This window comes from Lutzomyia longipalpis, chromosome 1, assembly GCF_024334085.1.
Source record: "Lutzomyia longipalpis isolate SR_M1_2022 chromosome 1, ASM2433408v1".
Classification (NCBI taxonomy): Eukaryota; Metazoa; Arthropoda; class Insecta; order Diptera; family Psychodidae; genus Lutzomyia; species Lutzomyia longipalpis.
Genome location: NC_074707.1, coordinates 48,350,450 through 48,363,846, shown reverse-complemented (window position 1 = coordinate 48,363,846; position 13,397 = coordinate 48,350,450). Strand labels below are relative to the sequence as shown.

At 36.6% G+C, this 13,397-nt stretch overlaps 3 protein-coding genes across 9 annotated transcripts in view; 1 reads left to right on the top strand and 2 right to left on the bottom strand.

The window, feature by feature from the left end:
- LOC129787983 (protein Peter pan) overlaps positions 1-13,397 on the bottom strand; it is a 1,185,971-nt gene that overhangs the window by 591,378 nt on the left and 581,196 nt on the right. The window lies entirely within an intron of this gene.
- LOC129787980 (L-dopachrome tautomerase yellow-f2-like) overlaps positions 1-13,397 on the top strand; it is a 1,067,766-nt gene that overhangs the window by 473,173 nt on the left and 581,196 nt on the right. The gene's annotated exons all lie outside the window — the stretch shown is intronic.
- Positions 1-13,397, bottom strand: part of LOC129787936 (uncharacterized) — a 64,580-nt gene that overhangs the window by 5,571 nt on the left and 45,612 nt on the right. For 3 of the 7 annotated variants that reach the window (XM_055823794.1, XM_055823793.1, XM_055823795.1), the window contains exons 7-13: positions 7,327-7,509; positions 7,057-7,194; positions 5,650-5,880; positions 3,708-4,125; positions 1,733-1,865; positions 1,054-1,260; positions 675-961 (exon numbers count right to left, since the gene is read on the bottom strand). In XM_055823794.1, the coding sequence (XP_055679769.1) occupies positions 675-961; positions 1,054-1,260; positions 1,733-1,865; positions 3,708-4,125; positions 5,650-5,880; positions 7,057-7,194; positions 7,327-7,509 (1,597 nt within the window). Of the gene's footprint in view, positions 1-674; positions 962-1,053; positions 1,261-1,732; positions 1,866-3,707; positions 4,126-5,649; positions 5,881-7,056; positions 7,195-7,326; positions 7,510-8,400; positions 8,779-8,954; positions 9,304-11,414; positions 11,530-13,397 lie in introns of those variants that run through there. The other 4 variants (XM_055823799.1, XM_055823798.1, XM_055823797.1 and 1 more) reach the window with 3 other exon arrangements.

The following is a 13,397-nucleotide window of genomic DNA, read 5'->3' as shown; positions in this document are numbered from 1 at the left end:
TATAATTTTCGTAGAAAAACATTTATTTTGCATGATTGATGAAAAAGCTTTGTAAGCTCATATATTCTCTAGAAGTCTTACTATCAAACTTTGCTGGAAAGAAGGCACATTTAAATGGGGGTAAGTTGGGGAATTTTTATTCAACTTTATTTTCTTTTCGTCGATTTATTTCCTGTACGTAAAACATTCTAAAATTGTTTTTATTTCTTTTACAAAAAATTCTTGAATTTTGCTAGATTTATATAAAAGCTTCAAAAGCTTAATTTTGTGCCACAAGTTTTGGAAGTTTTACTATAAAATTTCAACTGAAAGTTGTAGAATTAAATATGTATTTAAGAAGCAGAAAATAGGTAAAACTTAAGTACAAATTATCCTTCAAGTAGAATTTTTTTCCTGCATAAATGAATCAAATAAAATATTTAATTTAATGAAAATCTCTCCATTTAGAGAATTAGGGGAAAATTTAGAGAATAAAAGGGAATAAAGGACACAAAACATCTCCTCGGGGTCAAAGAAGCCAAAAAAAAACATTGAACTAAAACCCAATGTGTAAGATGTGTTTAACAGAAGATCCTGCCGAGGATTCTATCGGGGGTATTCATGAACTTATAGCTGGAAAAGCTTAATCGGGGATTGAGAATATATAGAAGGAAAAAAGATAGCAATATACTTACGCAGATATATGCGGATTATCCCGTATTTTGCAATGTGGGAGCACATTTGGGGTTTTTGATGGTACAACCACTTGAATCTGATCCACTGAGCTCTGCATTTTCAAATAACCCAAATAGAGTCCTTTGGTCAGTCGTATGGCGGATGCCTGGTGGTAATTTATCTGTTCCTGAATGGAATTCATGAGAATTTCATTGATATTATTATCCTCATGCAATGCCGATAGTTTCTTGTGAACTTTATTGAGCGGCATCCACCGTGAATTCAGCACCGAAATTGTTTTTGGGCTCTTTTGTGAAAACGAGAAGAAAAAAAGAAAATTCATTGATTGGCAAAAAACGTTAGAGGATTCAAAAAGAGAGAGAGAGAAAGAGCTTTTACCTTGATAAAATTAACACAGCTTAAAACAACAGTCCCATGGGAATCTCGTAGTGGTTTGTGGAAGAGCTGCCCCAAATCCGTGATACAAAGTGCTGATTGCATTTGACACGCCGCTGTTAGGAGTTTGGTACGGAAATGCACAGCTGAGGTGGCATTTCGCTCCATGTCCGTTCGTAAGGATTTAACATCATCCCACGTACAGGCCACCTGCGGGAAAATTCGGCGAGGAGGGGGAAAGAGACCATCAAGGGATGTGTTTGTAATGAATTTTCCAATTAACCCCCAAAAACACCATCCAACCTAACACATTTTAATTGACATAGAATGTTACCTCTATGCCATGCACATACATATATTTATTTAGGAAAGGCAAACAGGTGTGTGTGTTGTAGGTGTTTGGCAAATGATAAGTTTTTTAGAGAGCGAGAAGCTGACACTACGAATGAATTAATTTTAATGGAAATTTTTCCTCTAAAAAAGGGGAAATTCATTTAATAAATTCTAAACCCTTTCAACAGAAATTTTCAAAATCTCTAATTTCATTCTGTGAGCTAATTCTCCATCTTCCACCAATCCTTCTGCCCATTCTCCCCCATCCTCAGTGCCCCCGCCCATTTAATCGCTTTTGCAGACTTGAGGGCTTAATTTCACACAGTTTACTTGCTCACAGTACACTCACCTTCATTAGCCAATGGTAATCCGTATGCAGACATCCGGGGTATGTCTCATCAATTTCAATTACAGGGATGAAATCTTCATTTGTCACGAGCACCTTATCTTCATGGTACAAAATGCAAGCCAAGTAGATTCCTCTGTAAATCGTAGAAAGAAAAGATTGGTAAAGATGATGGAATGGTGTGTAAGCATTTGATTAAGGACAGGTGAATTAGACAAAATTGCTGAGCACGTGTTACTTTTTCCACTTGATCTAATCCATCTAATCCCTCCACATCTACGTCAGGTGGAATTGAGAGCACATCCCCCAAAATTTGATTTCGTTCAGAGGATGAACGTTGCGGTTTACCCATCGCAGCTCATAGGGATTTGTGCTTTGACTGATACGTGAAGCATACGGAAATTCAACGGAATGTAGTGTCTGTAGAGCTTCACACTACCATGCAAAAAGTTCCCTTTGATACACTTGTTCTGGGAATATTGCAGCGAAAATAAATTCTGTTGAATTTTTAGAAGAATTTTGAAAAAAGATTTATCTTAAAAAATTCTCATAGCTACTTAAGAATTTACTGAAAGATTTTGAAAGCTTTTGGGTAAAATTTAAATAAAGGAAAAATTCTATAAATAGGATAGATTCTATTTAAAAACTTTTTCTTTTCTTGTAATTCATTAGTTGGGTCGTATTCAGTGACCAATAAATCCTTTAAATTTTAAGAATTTGCACTGAAATTTCAAAGATTTTAAGGATTTCTGACAGTTTACATCTTTCTTTAATCGTATTCTTATAGAAAAATTAGGCTAAAGAATAAAATTTTCTCTGATGCATCAAGAAGTTGATTTGCAAGCACGATTGAATTTTTCTTGGAATTATTCTTGACGAGACTCTTTGAGGAAAATGTATTTTTCTCATGATCTCCACGTGTTGGAAAATATCTAGCATTATTCATGCTATATGTGTGTACAACAATACATAATGTCTCCCATCCACATCTCAATCAATTGATGAGGTATTGAGAAAAAGAAGAAAACCCATTTGTTTGTGTGTGGAAATAGGGAGAGAGGAATTGTGATAATTTCCCAATGAAATCTCATACAATTTCCCCACGTGTCGTCTCGGAATGACGACAAATTTCCTCCTTGGATGTCGCACAAACATTTTTCCCAACCATAAAAGTTTCCTAGCCCCATTTCCCCCACCCCCCGGCAATGGGATATGAAAAGGAAGTTCAATCTCAATTTGAGATCGTTGAGGTTGTCGACAATTTATTAATTAATTGCTGTCGATTGTTGTCGTTGGATGGACTTCGAAAGAGGCTCACCACCCACACCTGACATACACAGAATTGTGTTGTATGTCTCCCCCACACGACTGGTCGAGCTTTCGTGTGCCTAGGAAGCTTTTCCAATCTCACTCATCGTGCGCCCCCAAACTCCTCCGGTGCGGAAGGTTCAATAAATTTGATTTACGTGTGGCACGCACACTTGATGGTGAAAAGAAGACATACCATTGTGTTTTCTCAAAGAATTTCCATCCCTCAGAGCGATATGGATGTGTTTTCCTTTCTTTTTTTTTCACGGGGAAAAGCTCTACACTCAATCGTATTTTCCACACTTTTGTACTTTTCTCACACTGCTGCTGAATATTTATGAAACAAGAGCCCATCTTTCCTTTATTTTTTCATAATAAAATATTAAATTGATTTTCTCAACTGTCACGCATTTTCTTCATTGAAAATTTTTCCCTTTTACGTACAGAATAGACAATTGGTGTCAGAAGTGGGACAATAGATTTTATTTAATATGCAAATTCTTTCCTCTTGTCTAGGCAAAATGTGGGTGTGAAAGTGAAGGAAGTAGAAACTTTATATTACACAATTCTTGTGAACAATAAATAAAGTCATCGAAGTTTTCCCACAGAGAATTTCTGGATGAGAGAAAGAATTTTACATTGGGGCTTTAAAGTTAGAGAGCGAACTCACCTCCGTAGATTCTTCTGGAATTTGCTGGCAGCTGAGAAAAGTTGCTTAATTGTGGTCTTCTTCTTGGGATTCCTTCGTTGGAGTGCGGGTGTCTCGAGGGGTATATTGCTGGCATCCTCCGGACGTGCTAGACGTACGGCGGCAAAGAGTTCATCGAGAACTCTCTGACGACCCACAAAGCGATTCTCACGCTGCTCAACATCATACCAACTCGATGGGACAACACTCGAGGGACATGATGTGCGATAGCCACCGAAACCCTTGATATTCCCAAGGCATGCCCTGAAGAAGTATCGACGACCCTGGGTGAGATCTCCAATACGACATGTGGCACCCATTGTACCCTGAAAACTATTCCACTCCGTGATGTCGCACTCACCCACGATGTTGCTGAAATCCGCCCTGGATGACCATTGAACTGAAAATATATATTACGTACATTTTGAGTGAGAAATGAGTAAGTTGCGTAGGAATGATGGAATCAATTTTCACGCCTTATCCCCATCTCATTGGGGAATCCCATCACTTTCTAGACACGTCTTGATGAAAATCTCACATGGGGATTTCTCATCAAATCGCATCATCAAGTCACCCCCTTAAATTTCCTTCTGTTGGGACATTTTTACTGGCATCCATCACCCAAATGGCTTTTACATGGGGGAATAATTAGATGGGGCACCTTACATAATAGTCTCAACCGTCCGAACACCCACCACAACAATAAATACACCATGACACCGTTTCTAATGTAAGTACATCCATCTACATGATTGTATATTGAGGAAGGAGCTTTAGATGTGATTTGTACACAGCAATGAAAATTTAAGGTACAACATTTCCCTTTCCCCAATCAAATTTTCTTTTTGTTTTATTAATTAAATTATTACCTGGAAATTGACGTATCACGTTTCGTCTATTAAAATTTCTTTTTCTTGATTAATTAATTTATTAATTGAAATTTGATCAAAACAGGGCACTTTCTTCAATGAATTTTCTTTTTAATTTTTTTTTAATCAAAAAGACAAATTTTCTTTTTTTCTTTGGTTAATTTGTGAGAGTTTCGCCCCAACATCTCCCGTTTAAATGAAGTTTAAGTTGACCTGAAGACCTTTCCAATGATATAATATTTCCAAGAAGTGTTGCCGGATATTCTTATTCATTTTTCTAAATATTTTTACAGTTTTTCTTCATTAATTTCTTTCTTCTTTATTAATTAATTAAATAATTAATTTTCTTTTACATTCTACCAAATATTTAAATCCTCCCGTAAGTCATCAGCTTACCTGTCCATTATTTTTTATCAGTGTTCTCTCACCTATACATATCACATTCTATATCTTGATTGAGTATGAATGATAATGGAATAAATCCATTTTTATTGCCACACCTGTCGCACAGCCCTCACAATCTCTTCTCAATGAATCGCCCATTTAGTTGACAATTCATGGTAAAATATGAGGAAAATGAATGGAGTTGACAAGCTCCCTTATTTTATACTATTTATAATCATTCCCACCCTCTCTCAATCATCCCTAAATACCGTTCAACCACCAACCACATTCCCAAAAGCCATATGCTTCATGAATATTTCACAAAATATGTATACATCGTATTGCTGAGGGGGCGTGGGGTGGAGTATGTGTGTTTGTGTAAAAATAAATAGAGAAAACCGCTCCCAGGTCATCTCTCTCAGCTCATTTATGTTGGGATTATTGTGTCCTGTGGTCGATAAAGTTGGTCAATTGAATTGTTCATAATGTCCCGATACACTCTGCACCTGATCAAGAACTAAAATAATATTCAAGGTTCGCGAAATAAATAAACCAAAGCCTTATGGGGATGTTGATGGAAATTTTCGGGGTGAAACACACCCCCCACGCGCGGACCCTAATCTCATTTCTGCTTCAATGGGGATTTCATAGAGGACTTCCATGTGACTTACCTTTGAATTTTGTGCCTAGAGGTCCTTCGGAGGGTTCATAGATGCGTATGGACACTGATGAGGGCCCAACAACGTCCACGAGAACAGAATTGGGTGGATCTGGTGGTCGTGCCTGATCCCATCCTAAAAGCATTCGCCTCAATCCCTTCACACGACGTTCCCACAGACCAATTTGTTTATCCGTCTCCGTGCCGGTACATCCCGTAACAGAGGGCCCCGTATACGCATTCCCTGCAATATATAGTAAACAAAATCAGCAAATTTTAGTACAATTGGTTTCGTGTTTCAGCCCATAAATTCTAATTGACTATACAACACAATTATATAGCCTGTGCACTGTGAATGGATTTGAAATACTAATGAGAAAATTCCTCCCTTTGAAATCCTCCATCCCCTTTCTAACTATTTTCCCGCCACACTGTGTGGATGAAATTTAATCAATATTCATGGTTTTATATACACTCTATGCGTTCACTAATTAAATGAATCATTTGCCATCATGGGGCTTTCTATGAAGCTGCCTAAATATAATCATCGTGATTCCAGAAGGTTTTGTTGCTTTAATAATGTTGAGATTATAATTGGCAAAAATTATCCCATTAAATGGAGGATTTTCTCGTGTTGCTGATGAATATGAAAATCTATTTCGTCACTGAGAGGGAAAATCAATTTCTTCTATTTATATGAGAAATATTAAAAAAATGTTTGAATATTTTTCTGAAGGAGTTTATTCATTTTGAAGCTCTCGCGAAATTGTTAGAGGATAGACGAATAAGAAAGTCTTTAAACGGTTAAAAATCGCCAAGAAAAAAACCCAAAAAAAATTCCTCATTTTCCATTCAAGAAAAGCAAAAAAATTATTAAGAAAATTACTTGAGAAAAAGCTCTGAAAATATTTGCTTATTAATATACATAAGCCACGCCTCCATTGTAACTCATTTTCTCTTTTCATGTCTCATGAATCATATGCTTCTTTGCTTCATCTTTTTTTTAACTATTTAATTGTGCTTTAACAAAGAAACTCTGACGCATATGCTTCATGCATTAAAATGAGAACGAATCTGTGGGAGTATTTTTTTATCCGCCAGAATGAAGATTTTCTGTTCTGTAAGTATTTTCCAATGAAGTCCTAATAGGATTGAAAAAACATGAATAAACTCCTTTATTGAGATTATTCTTCTTCAAACAAATATTTGCGAATTAAAAAAAAAAATTTTAAGTCTATTAAAGAAAAAATTGTATCATTCAATGAAGCTTTCATTGTGGTATGAGTTGAAATTCAAAATCGCATTATAGTCTCTATAGAGGCTTAATACCTTGTAAGCTTCTCTTGCATGAATCATACGAGCTTCATAAATCCACATATGCTCAAAATTCTATCTCATATTGTGTGTATTATCGTCTTACCAATAATACTAGAGAACGACGCCCTTGTACTGTATGGCGTCTGTGGGATTTCATCGGCGCTCCCCAACTCCTGAATTCGATTCTCAGCATCTCTCAGCAGGGAGTTGAGGTGACCTCCCAAGGTGTTGTTACCTTTAACTGCCAAAAAAACGGGTTGATTTATTAAAATTTTATTGCTTTTGCCAGGATATGATGAATCACTTTAGAATTTTGTTGTGCCTCTGGTTGCATAATAAGCGAATAAATTCTGTGAAAAAAAAATGTACTCACACTGCGTCCTGTCTGTAGCACCATGCTGAAGGAGCATCTTTGTCATTGAGCGATTATTGCTCAAGACAGCCACATCTAATGGTGCCAATCCATCACTGTTAACGCTATTAACATCAACATCTGTGGATTCTAAGATTGTTCTCGCCTTCTCCAAATGCCCATGCTCCACGGCTGAGAAAAGTGCTGTTGTGAATAGAAAGACCATCCCCCAAATAAGTATTTGTGGAAAGATGATAATCGCCACTCTCACAGGGGGTTGGTGGTATGCATAAGAAAAGATATTCCCAACAGGATTATGTTGTCTCTTCTTCCATTGTCACATTGTATGGGGGAGGGAGTAAATCCAACCAAATATGTGTGTGTGTGTGTGTGTGTGTGTACAAATTGCTTGGAAAATATGAGAGATTTTTCCAGCTTTATTTTGTAAGATAAGTAAACAAGATACTTTTGTGGTAAAAAAACCTTAAAACATCCTATTTATTAGGGATGTTCTTTTAATAAAATATTACATGCTTTATAAATTTTCTTGGGGTGGTTTTTTCTGTGAATTTTTCATGAGAACGAAAGAACTTTTCAAGCAAACTTTTACATGAACTAAAAGTTTAGAGAAAGCGAAAATGATTTTGATGATAGGATTCTCACACTTTCTGATCAATTTTCAATTAAATTAATAAATAAATCTAAAACTAAATTTAAACTCAAAAAATCCCCCCGATTCTACTCCTGCTATAAGAATTTCACTGTGTCTAAATTCTTTGAATGTTAATCAATCTTTCTTTTTGAAATAAATGCCTAAATGAAAAGGGATATAAAAGAAAATTAATCATGGTGCTTCATTCTTGCATTAAAACACACCCTATTGTTCCTTTGATGGAGATTCCTTTGAGAAGCAAACGAAGAAGAAAATGCAAAAATTTGCATAATTCGTGGGGTAATAGAACTCATTTCTTTGTGTTAAAAAAAATTAAAGAGTCACATACAATAATCCACGGAGGAAAGCTATTTAAAATAAAATAAAAGAAAAGAAGGAAAATCTGTCCTTTCACCTGCATAGGGATAAAATGAAATCCTTACCGTGTAAATGAATATTAATCTGGGTCAATTTATTCAGCTGTGCTTGTGCCAATTTCAATTGCTTCTTCGTCATTTTGGTTTGATGCTGTGCAAATTGATTCTGCTGCAGGAGAATCTGATGATGGGATTGCTCGTTGATACTGTGTGATCGCATAAAGGTGCCATTCTGCGATGATGCCACCTGACGTGGCTGCCGGGAATTTGTCGGTGGGTGCGGAATGAGGAATTCCATCTCAGGATTTGGCTTCCGTACACATGGGAAATTGGTCGATGGCACAAGATTTTGTGGACTTTTTGCCGGTTCGGAGCGTGATGATGGGATTGGTGATGTCGGTGGGCATTGTCCGTCCCTCAGGCTTCGTTCCGGAAGTGTGAGTTCTTCATTGAGTTTTTGTTTTTTTTTTGGAGTGAATTGGAATGTCACGCAGGACGAAACATAAAAGAAAATGCGAAAAAAAGCAACATAAAATAAGAGAGGGGATGCTAAGGCAGGTGTTAAAAGCTTAATTTTGCATTTTTAGTTTCTTATGTGAGTTTTCCCTTTTTTTAGTCACCTAAATTCCCCATGTATGATGCCCTCTTTGTACCACTGTCTGTTACAACCGAGGTTACAACACTCTTTGTGACCCTTTTGGTGGTTTTAGTTGATGAGACACTGCGTGCACTCAAGTTTGTTATAAGCGACAGTGGATCCATGTTTAAATTGAAAAGTTTATCAACTGAAAAAATAAATCCATGACATTGCGGCATTTTTATGGAGTAAAAATCAATAAATAGGGTAATTCCCATGGACACTTGAGGATCTTTTCTTCCAAGGGTTTTATAATAAAAACTTGAATAAATAAAAGCACAAAAAGCTCATTTATTTAAAAATTAATCTTTAATGGAATTATTTGATTCGCCAAAAAAATTCTCTAAAAACAAAGTAAAATGTACAAGAAAAAGAACTCTGCATTGCTGTGGGAAATCCAATAAAAGTTGACAAAGTTTGAAAATGAGTTTTATGCTTATTGATCAGTAAACACATAAAAAATGCCTGAAAAGAACACCTTGTACTTTTCTCTCAGAATTATCATCATGATATGTTTTTTTTCTTCTTGTTGTTTTGAGAGAAAATAGGGAAATGGGATGAATGCTAATTGCAATTGGATGGGGAGAGTGATGTTAAAAAAGTTTATAATGTGACTTTTTTGAAAGTTATTTTTAGCATGATAATTTCCTGGATTTTAAATCCAATTTAAATCTTCTGAATACCTAATGGGAAAGGAGTTTATTCAGGCCAGTATGAAAGATGATCCTCTATCGCAGAACAATTTTAACCCATTCCATCTTGTAGAGGATCAAAAAACATTGAAGAATCGCGAGAGAAACTCCCCAAAATCTACTGGGATCACATCGAAAAGTGCAAATAAAAATTGCCAAAAAATTCAAATATTGCGACGCCATTTGACGTTTTTATCACTATAAAAAATGTTTGAAAACTTTTTCGTAGACTTGTCGCTCATTTTCCGTGGAGTTTTTTTCTAGTCAAAATAAATGTTTATTTTTTCGTTTCTGGAGTGATTTCTACATCTGAATCAGGTGATATACTGCGAAATGAAGCTGAGGGAGGTTGATAGAACCAGCCCCTTGCGAATCAAAACAAATCTTTTTACATTTCTTGGGCCTCTTTGGCAGTGAGAATTTAAGCAAATCTTACCGAGTTGAATCCCATCCAGCGCAATATACCTGATTCAGATGTAGAAATTAATATAGTAGTCAGTATCCGGAAACATTCGACGGAGTCATCAAGCAAATCATGACCAGCACGGAAGACATTTCTGACATTGCTCCTGAAAGTCTCCTTCTGAGATTGGAACACTGAGCAAGTTCACAAAATCTTCATCACCGTCTTCCCATTCATCTTTCCCAAGAGCAATGACTCCCTGGAGCTGACAAAAGTGATTCTCAACTTTCATTTTGCCTCTCAGAGATCTTTTCATGCAGAATTCGCATGAGGTTTTGCTGTAAAAATTGGGACTTCCGGAAGCGAAAGATTTGCTCCGACGCATTGAAATCGAATCAATGGGCAGTGAACAGAGATTCTATGCCCTCCTCCTTGTTGCATCCGCTCTCGAGGAGGCTGAAACACCACAAGCAAGTCTTCAATTCCTGGAAATAATCTCCAAATCCCTCCACACCGTGGAGATTATCAACAAAGACATCCGGAAGTCTCATGAAATTATTCACAGCAATAAACTCCCAAAGAGTTTGTTTTCTCAGTGCTTTGAGAGTATCATTAGATGCACAGACTTCCAAGGAGCAGAAGATTTCACAGATTCAAACGTAGAAATCACTCCAGAAACGAAAAAATAAACATTTATTTTGACTAGAAAAAAACTCCACGGAAAATGAGCGACAAGTCTACAAAAAAGTTTTCAAACATTTTTTATAGTGATAAAAACGTCAAATGGCGTCGCAATATTTGATTTTTTTTGCAATTTTTATTTGCACTTTTCGATGTGATCCCAGTGGATTTTGGGGAGTTTCTCTCGCGATTCTTCAATGTTTTTTGATCCTCTACAAGATGGAATGGGTTAAAATTGTTCTGCGATAGAGGATCATCTTTCATACTGGCCTGAATAAACTCCTTTAAACTATTTTTAGCTTATTTATATATATTATTTAAATATTGTTGATTAAGGACTTATTAAAGTCAAAAATAAGCACAGAGTTTAGCATACACGTGTAGGTATCTTTGTTCCTTTTCTTTGGCTTATTCTTGCGTATTAAATATTAATTAGTTAACAGGAACATTATTCCATCCCACCTTACCGCACTCCAGAATGAAAGCTCGGAAAGCTCACAGAGTCTTTTGCTGGGTAGATATGAGAAGTTCTTGTTAAATCCCTCGGATATAACCTTGAATATGCGAGCATGTGGGAATTTTTTATGAAGATGAGTCTGATAAGAAGCTTTCCTGAGCGGGGGCGATGAGCAGCGTAACACACAGAGAGGGAAGAAAAGGTACTTACGAAAATGGCTCAAAGCTTTTAGGTGCTTTTTAAATTTAACACAACTCTCGGACAAACACCGAGGGAAGTGGTGGTGGTGTCCAGGAATGTGAGATTCCATCTGCGAAAGCCGATAAATTTCGTTATGGACGCATTCACGTGACTATTCGACAGATGTGAGTGTGGGTGGGTGATGTAGGGGAGGGGTGATAATGCGAGGTGGTTCCCCCAAGAGAAATTAAGACTGAGAAAATGACCAAGAAGTTGCAGCATAATGAGAAAATCGGAAGGAATAAAATGAAAGTTTCACAAGGGAATTAAAGTCCATCATCGTCAAAATTAGCCTTGTTCTTGTTCTTTTGTAATATGTATGTGGGTGGAGAAGTATAAGTTATTCTCTGTGAGAATTCTCTACGCATATAACTCTTCCTATATTCATTATTCAGAACCTTCATGTAAATAGAGAAAGATCGTCAAATCTGACCTTTTGCACACTTAACTCGTTAAATAAAGAATTAAATATTTGATTTGTATTTAATGTAAAAAAGATGAATAAATTCTGAGCAGAAAAACAATAATTAAATATTTTTTATATATTCTAAAAATGTTTCACAGAAAAACCATTGCAAAGACTCGAATTAAATCCATTCTCTCCTAATTTAAGAACGTCCAGCAATTAAAAACATTTTCGACTAAATCCACAAACAATTTTAATGCTACAGTGTGGCACGCTTTTAGGAAAATTGACATGCCAGACGAGTGCTATGAGTGTAAAAGTTAGCTCAAGAAGAAAACTTTGCGTGAGTTTGGGAGCTTCCCATGAACATTGTTTTGGGGGGAATTTTCCGTATATGTCCGTTAAATCTCCCAATTTATGTTGAGAATTTTTAGGGGAGACGCCCTGCACGTAGTTGGATGTTTTATGAGACATTTAACTACACCACTTTGGAGGTGCTGGTTCAGTAATTTTCTTATGGTTGGTACGCATCATAGTCAATACATAGAAGGTTACAGTGAAGAGCATAATTTGTACGAAAAGCTTCATTCGAAAAAATAAGCTTTTTATGTGAAAATTCAGAAAATCAGTAAAAATTCTACGAAGACTTTTTCTTCTGTAACGGTTTTAGAAAAAAAAAAATTCAATTATTTTTAAAATAAATTGTTGGACTGTGCAAATTATGCTTCTCACTGTATCCCCCACGCTTTATACATAGCGAAGAAAATCAAAGCTGTGAAAATCTTACTCGTAACACCATTGGCCCATATTGATGCTCTTCGAATTGTTGCGACTTTTGGGGTTTCTTTGGAGCTTTCAGCAAGATCCCCCTTTAGGGACATGGATCTCTTCAGCATCCTAAAAGCTCCATTCTTCTTCCTCGGAGCTTTCTCGGGTGCCTCGAGGGGGGTGTATTTGTGTGAATTGCGTGGGATATTCTCCTTAGTTGGACTAATTTTCATTTTAATATTTTCTGCCCATTTTTTGGCACATTGCTCAATTAGGACACCCCTCTCGGATGACATTTTTCTGCCTGACGATAACGATGATGATCTAAGACGTGTCCCAAGGAGGCGTATTGAGGCACGCATTGAGTGGGACCGTGAGAGCCCACCCGGATGTTGACCACCCTCAAATTGATGAGCGGAAAAGTGCTGCTTTTCACGCTCCATTGTTATTTCAACGTTTTTTTCTTCTTCCTTCTCGTCCCTCTACTTTTCCCTCAATGTCGTATGTCCTTTTTGCTTGTAGATGGGCAAAGAAATTCTCAACATCATGCGGGTGTTCCTTTTTTGACATACAACATTTTGTGCGGAAAATGTTGTGTATAGTAGTTAAGCTTGGTGACTTTGCTTTGCCTTTTTTCTGTCACCAATGATCCTTTCTGACACTTTTACACCCTGTAATTGAACTTTTTTTCTTCCTCCTAAACAGTCTATTGGGGGATGACGAAATTTTCCCATGCGACAAAATCAATTTCAATTCTTTTGAGCTTTGAAAGCTTCAGT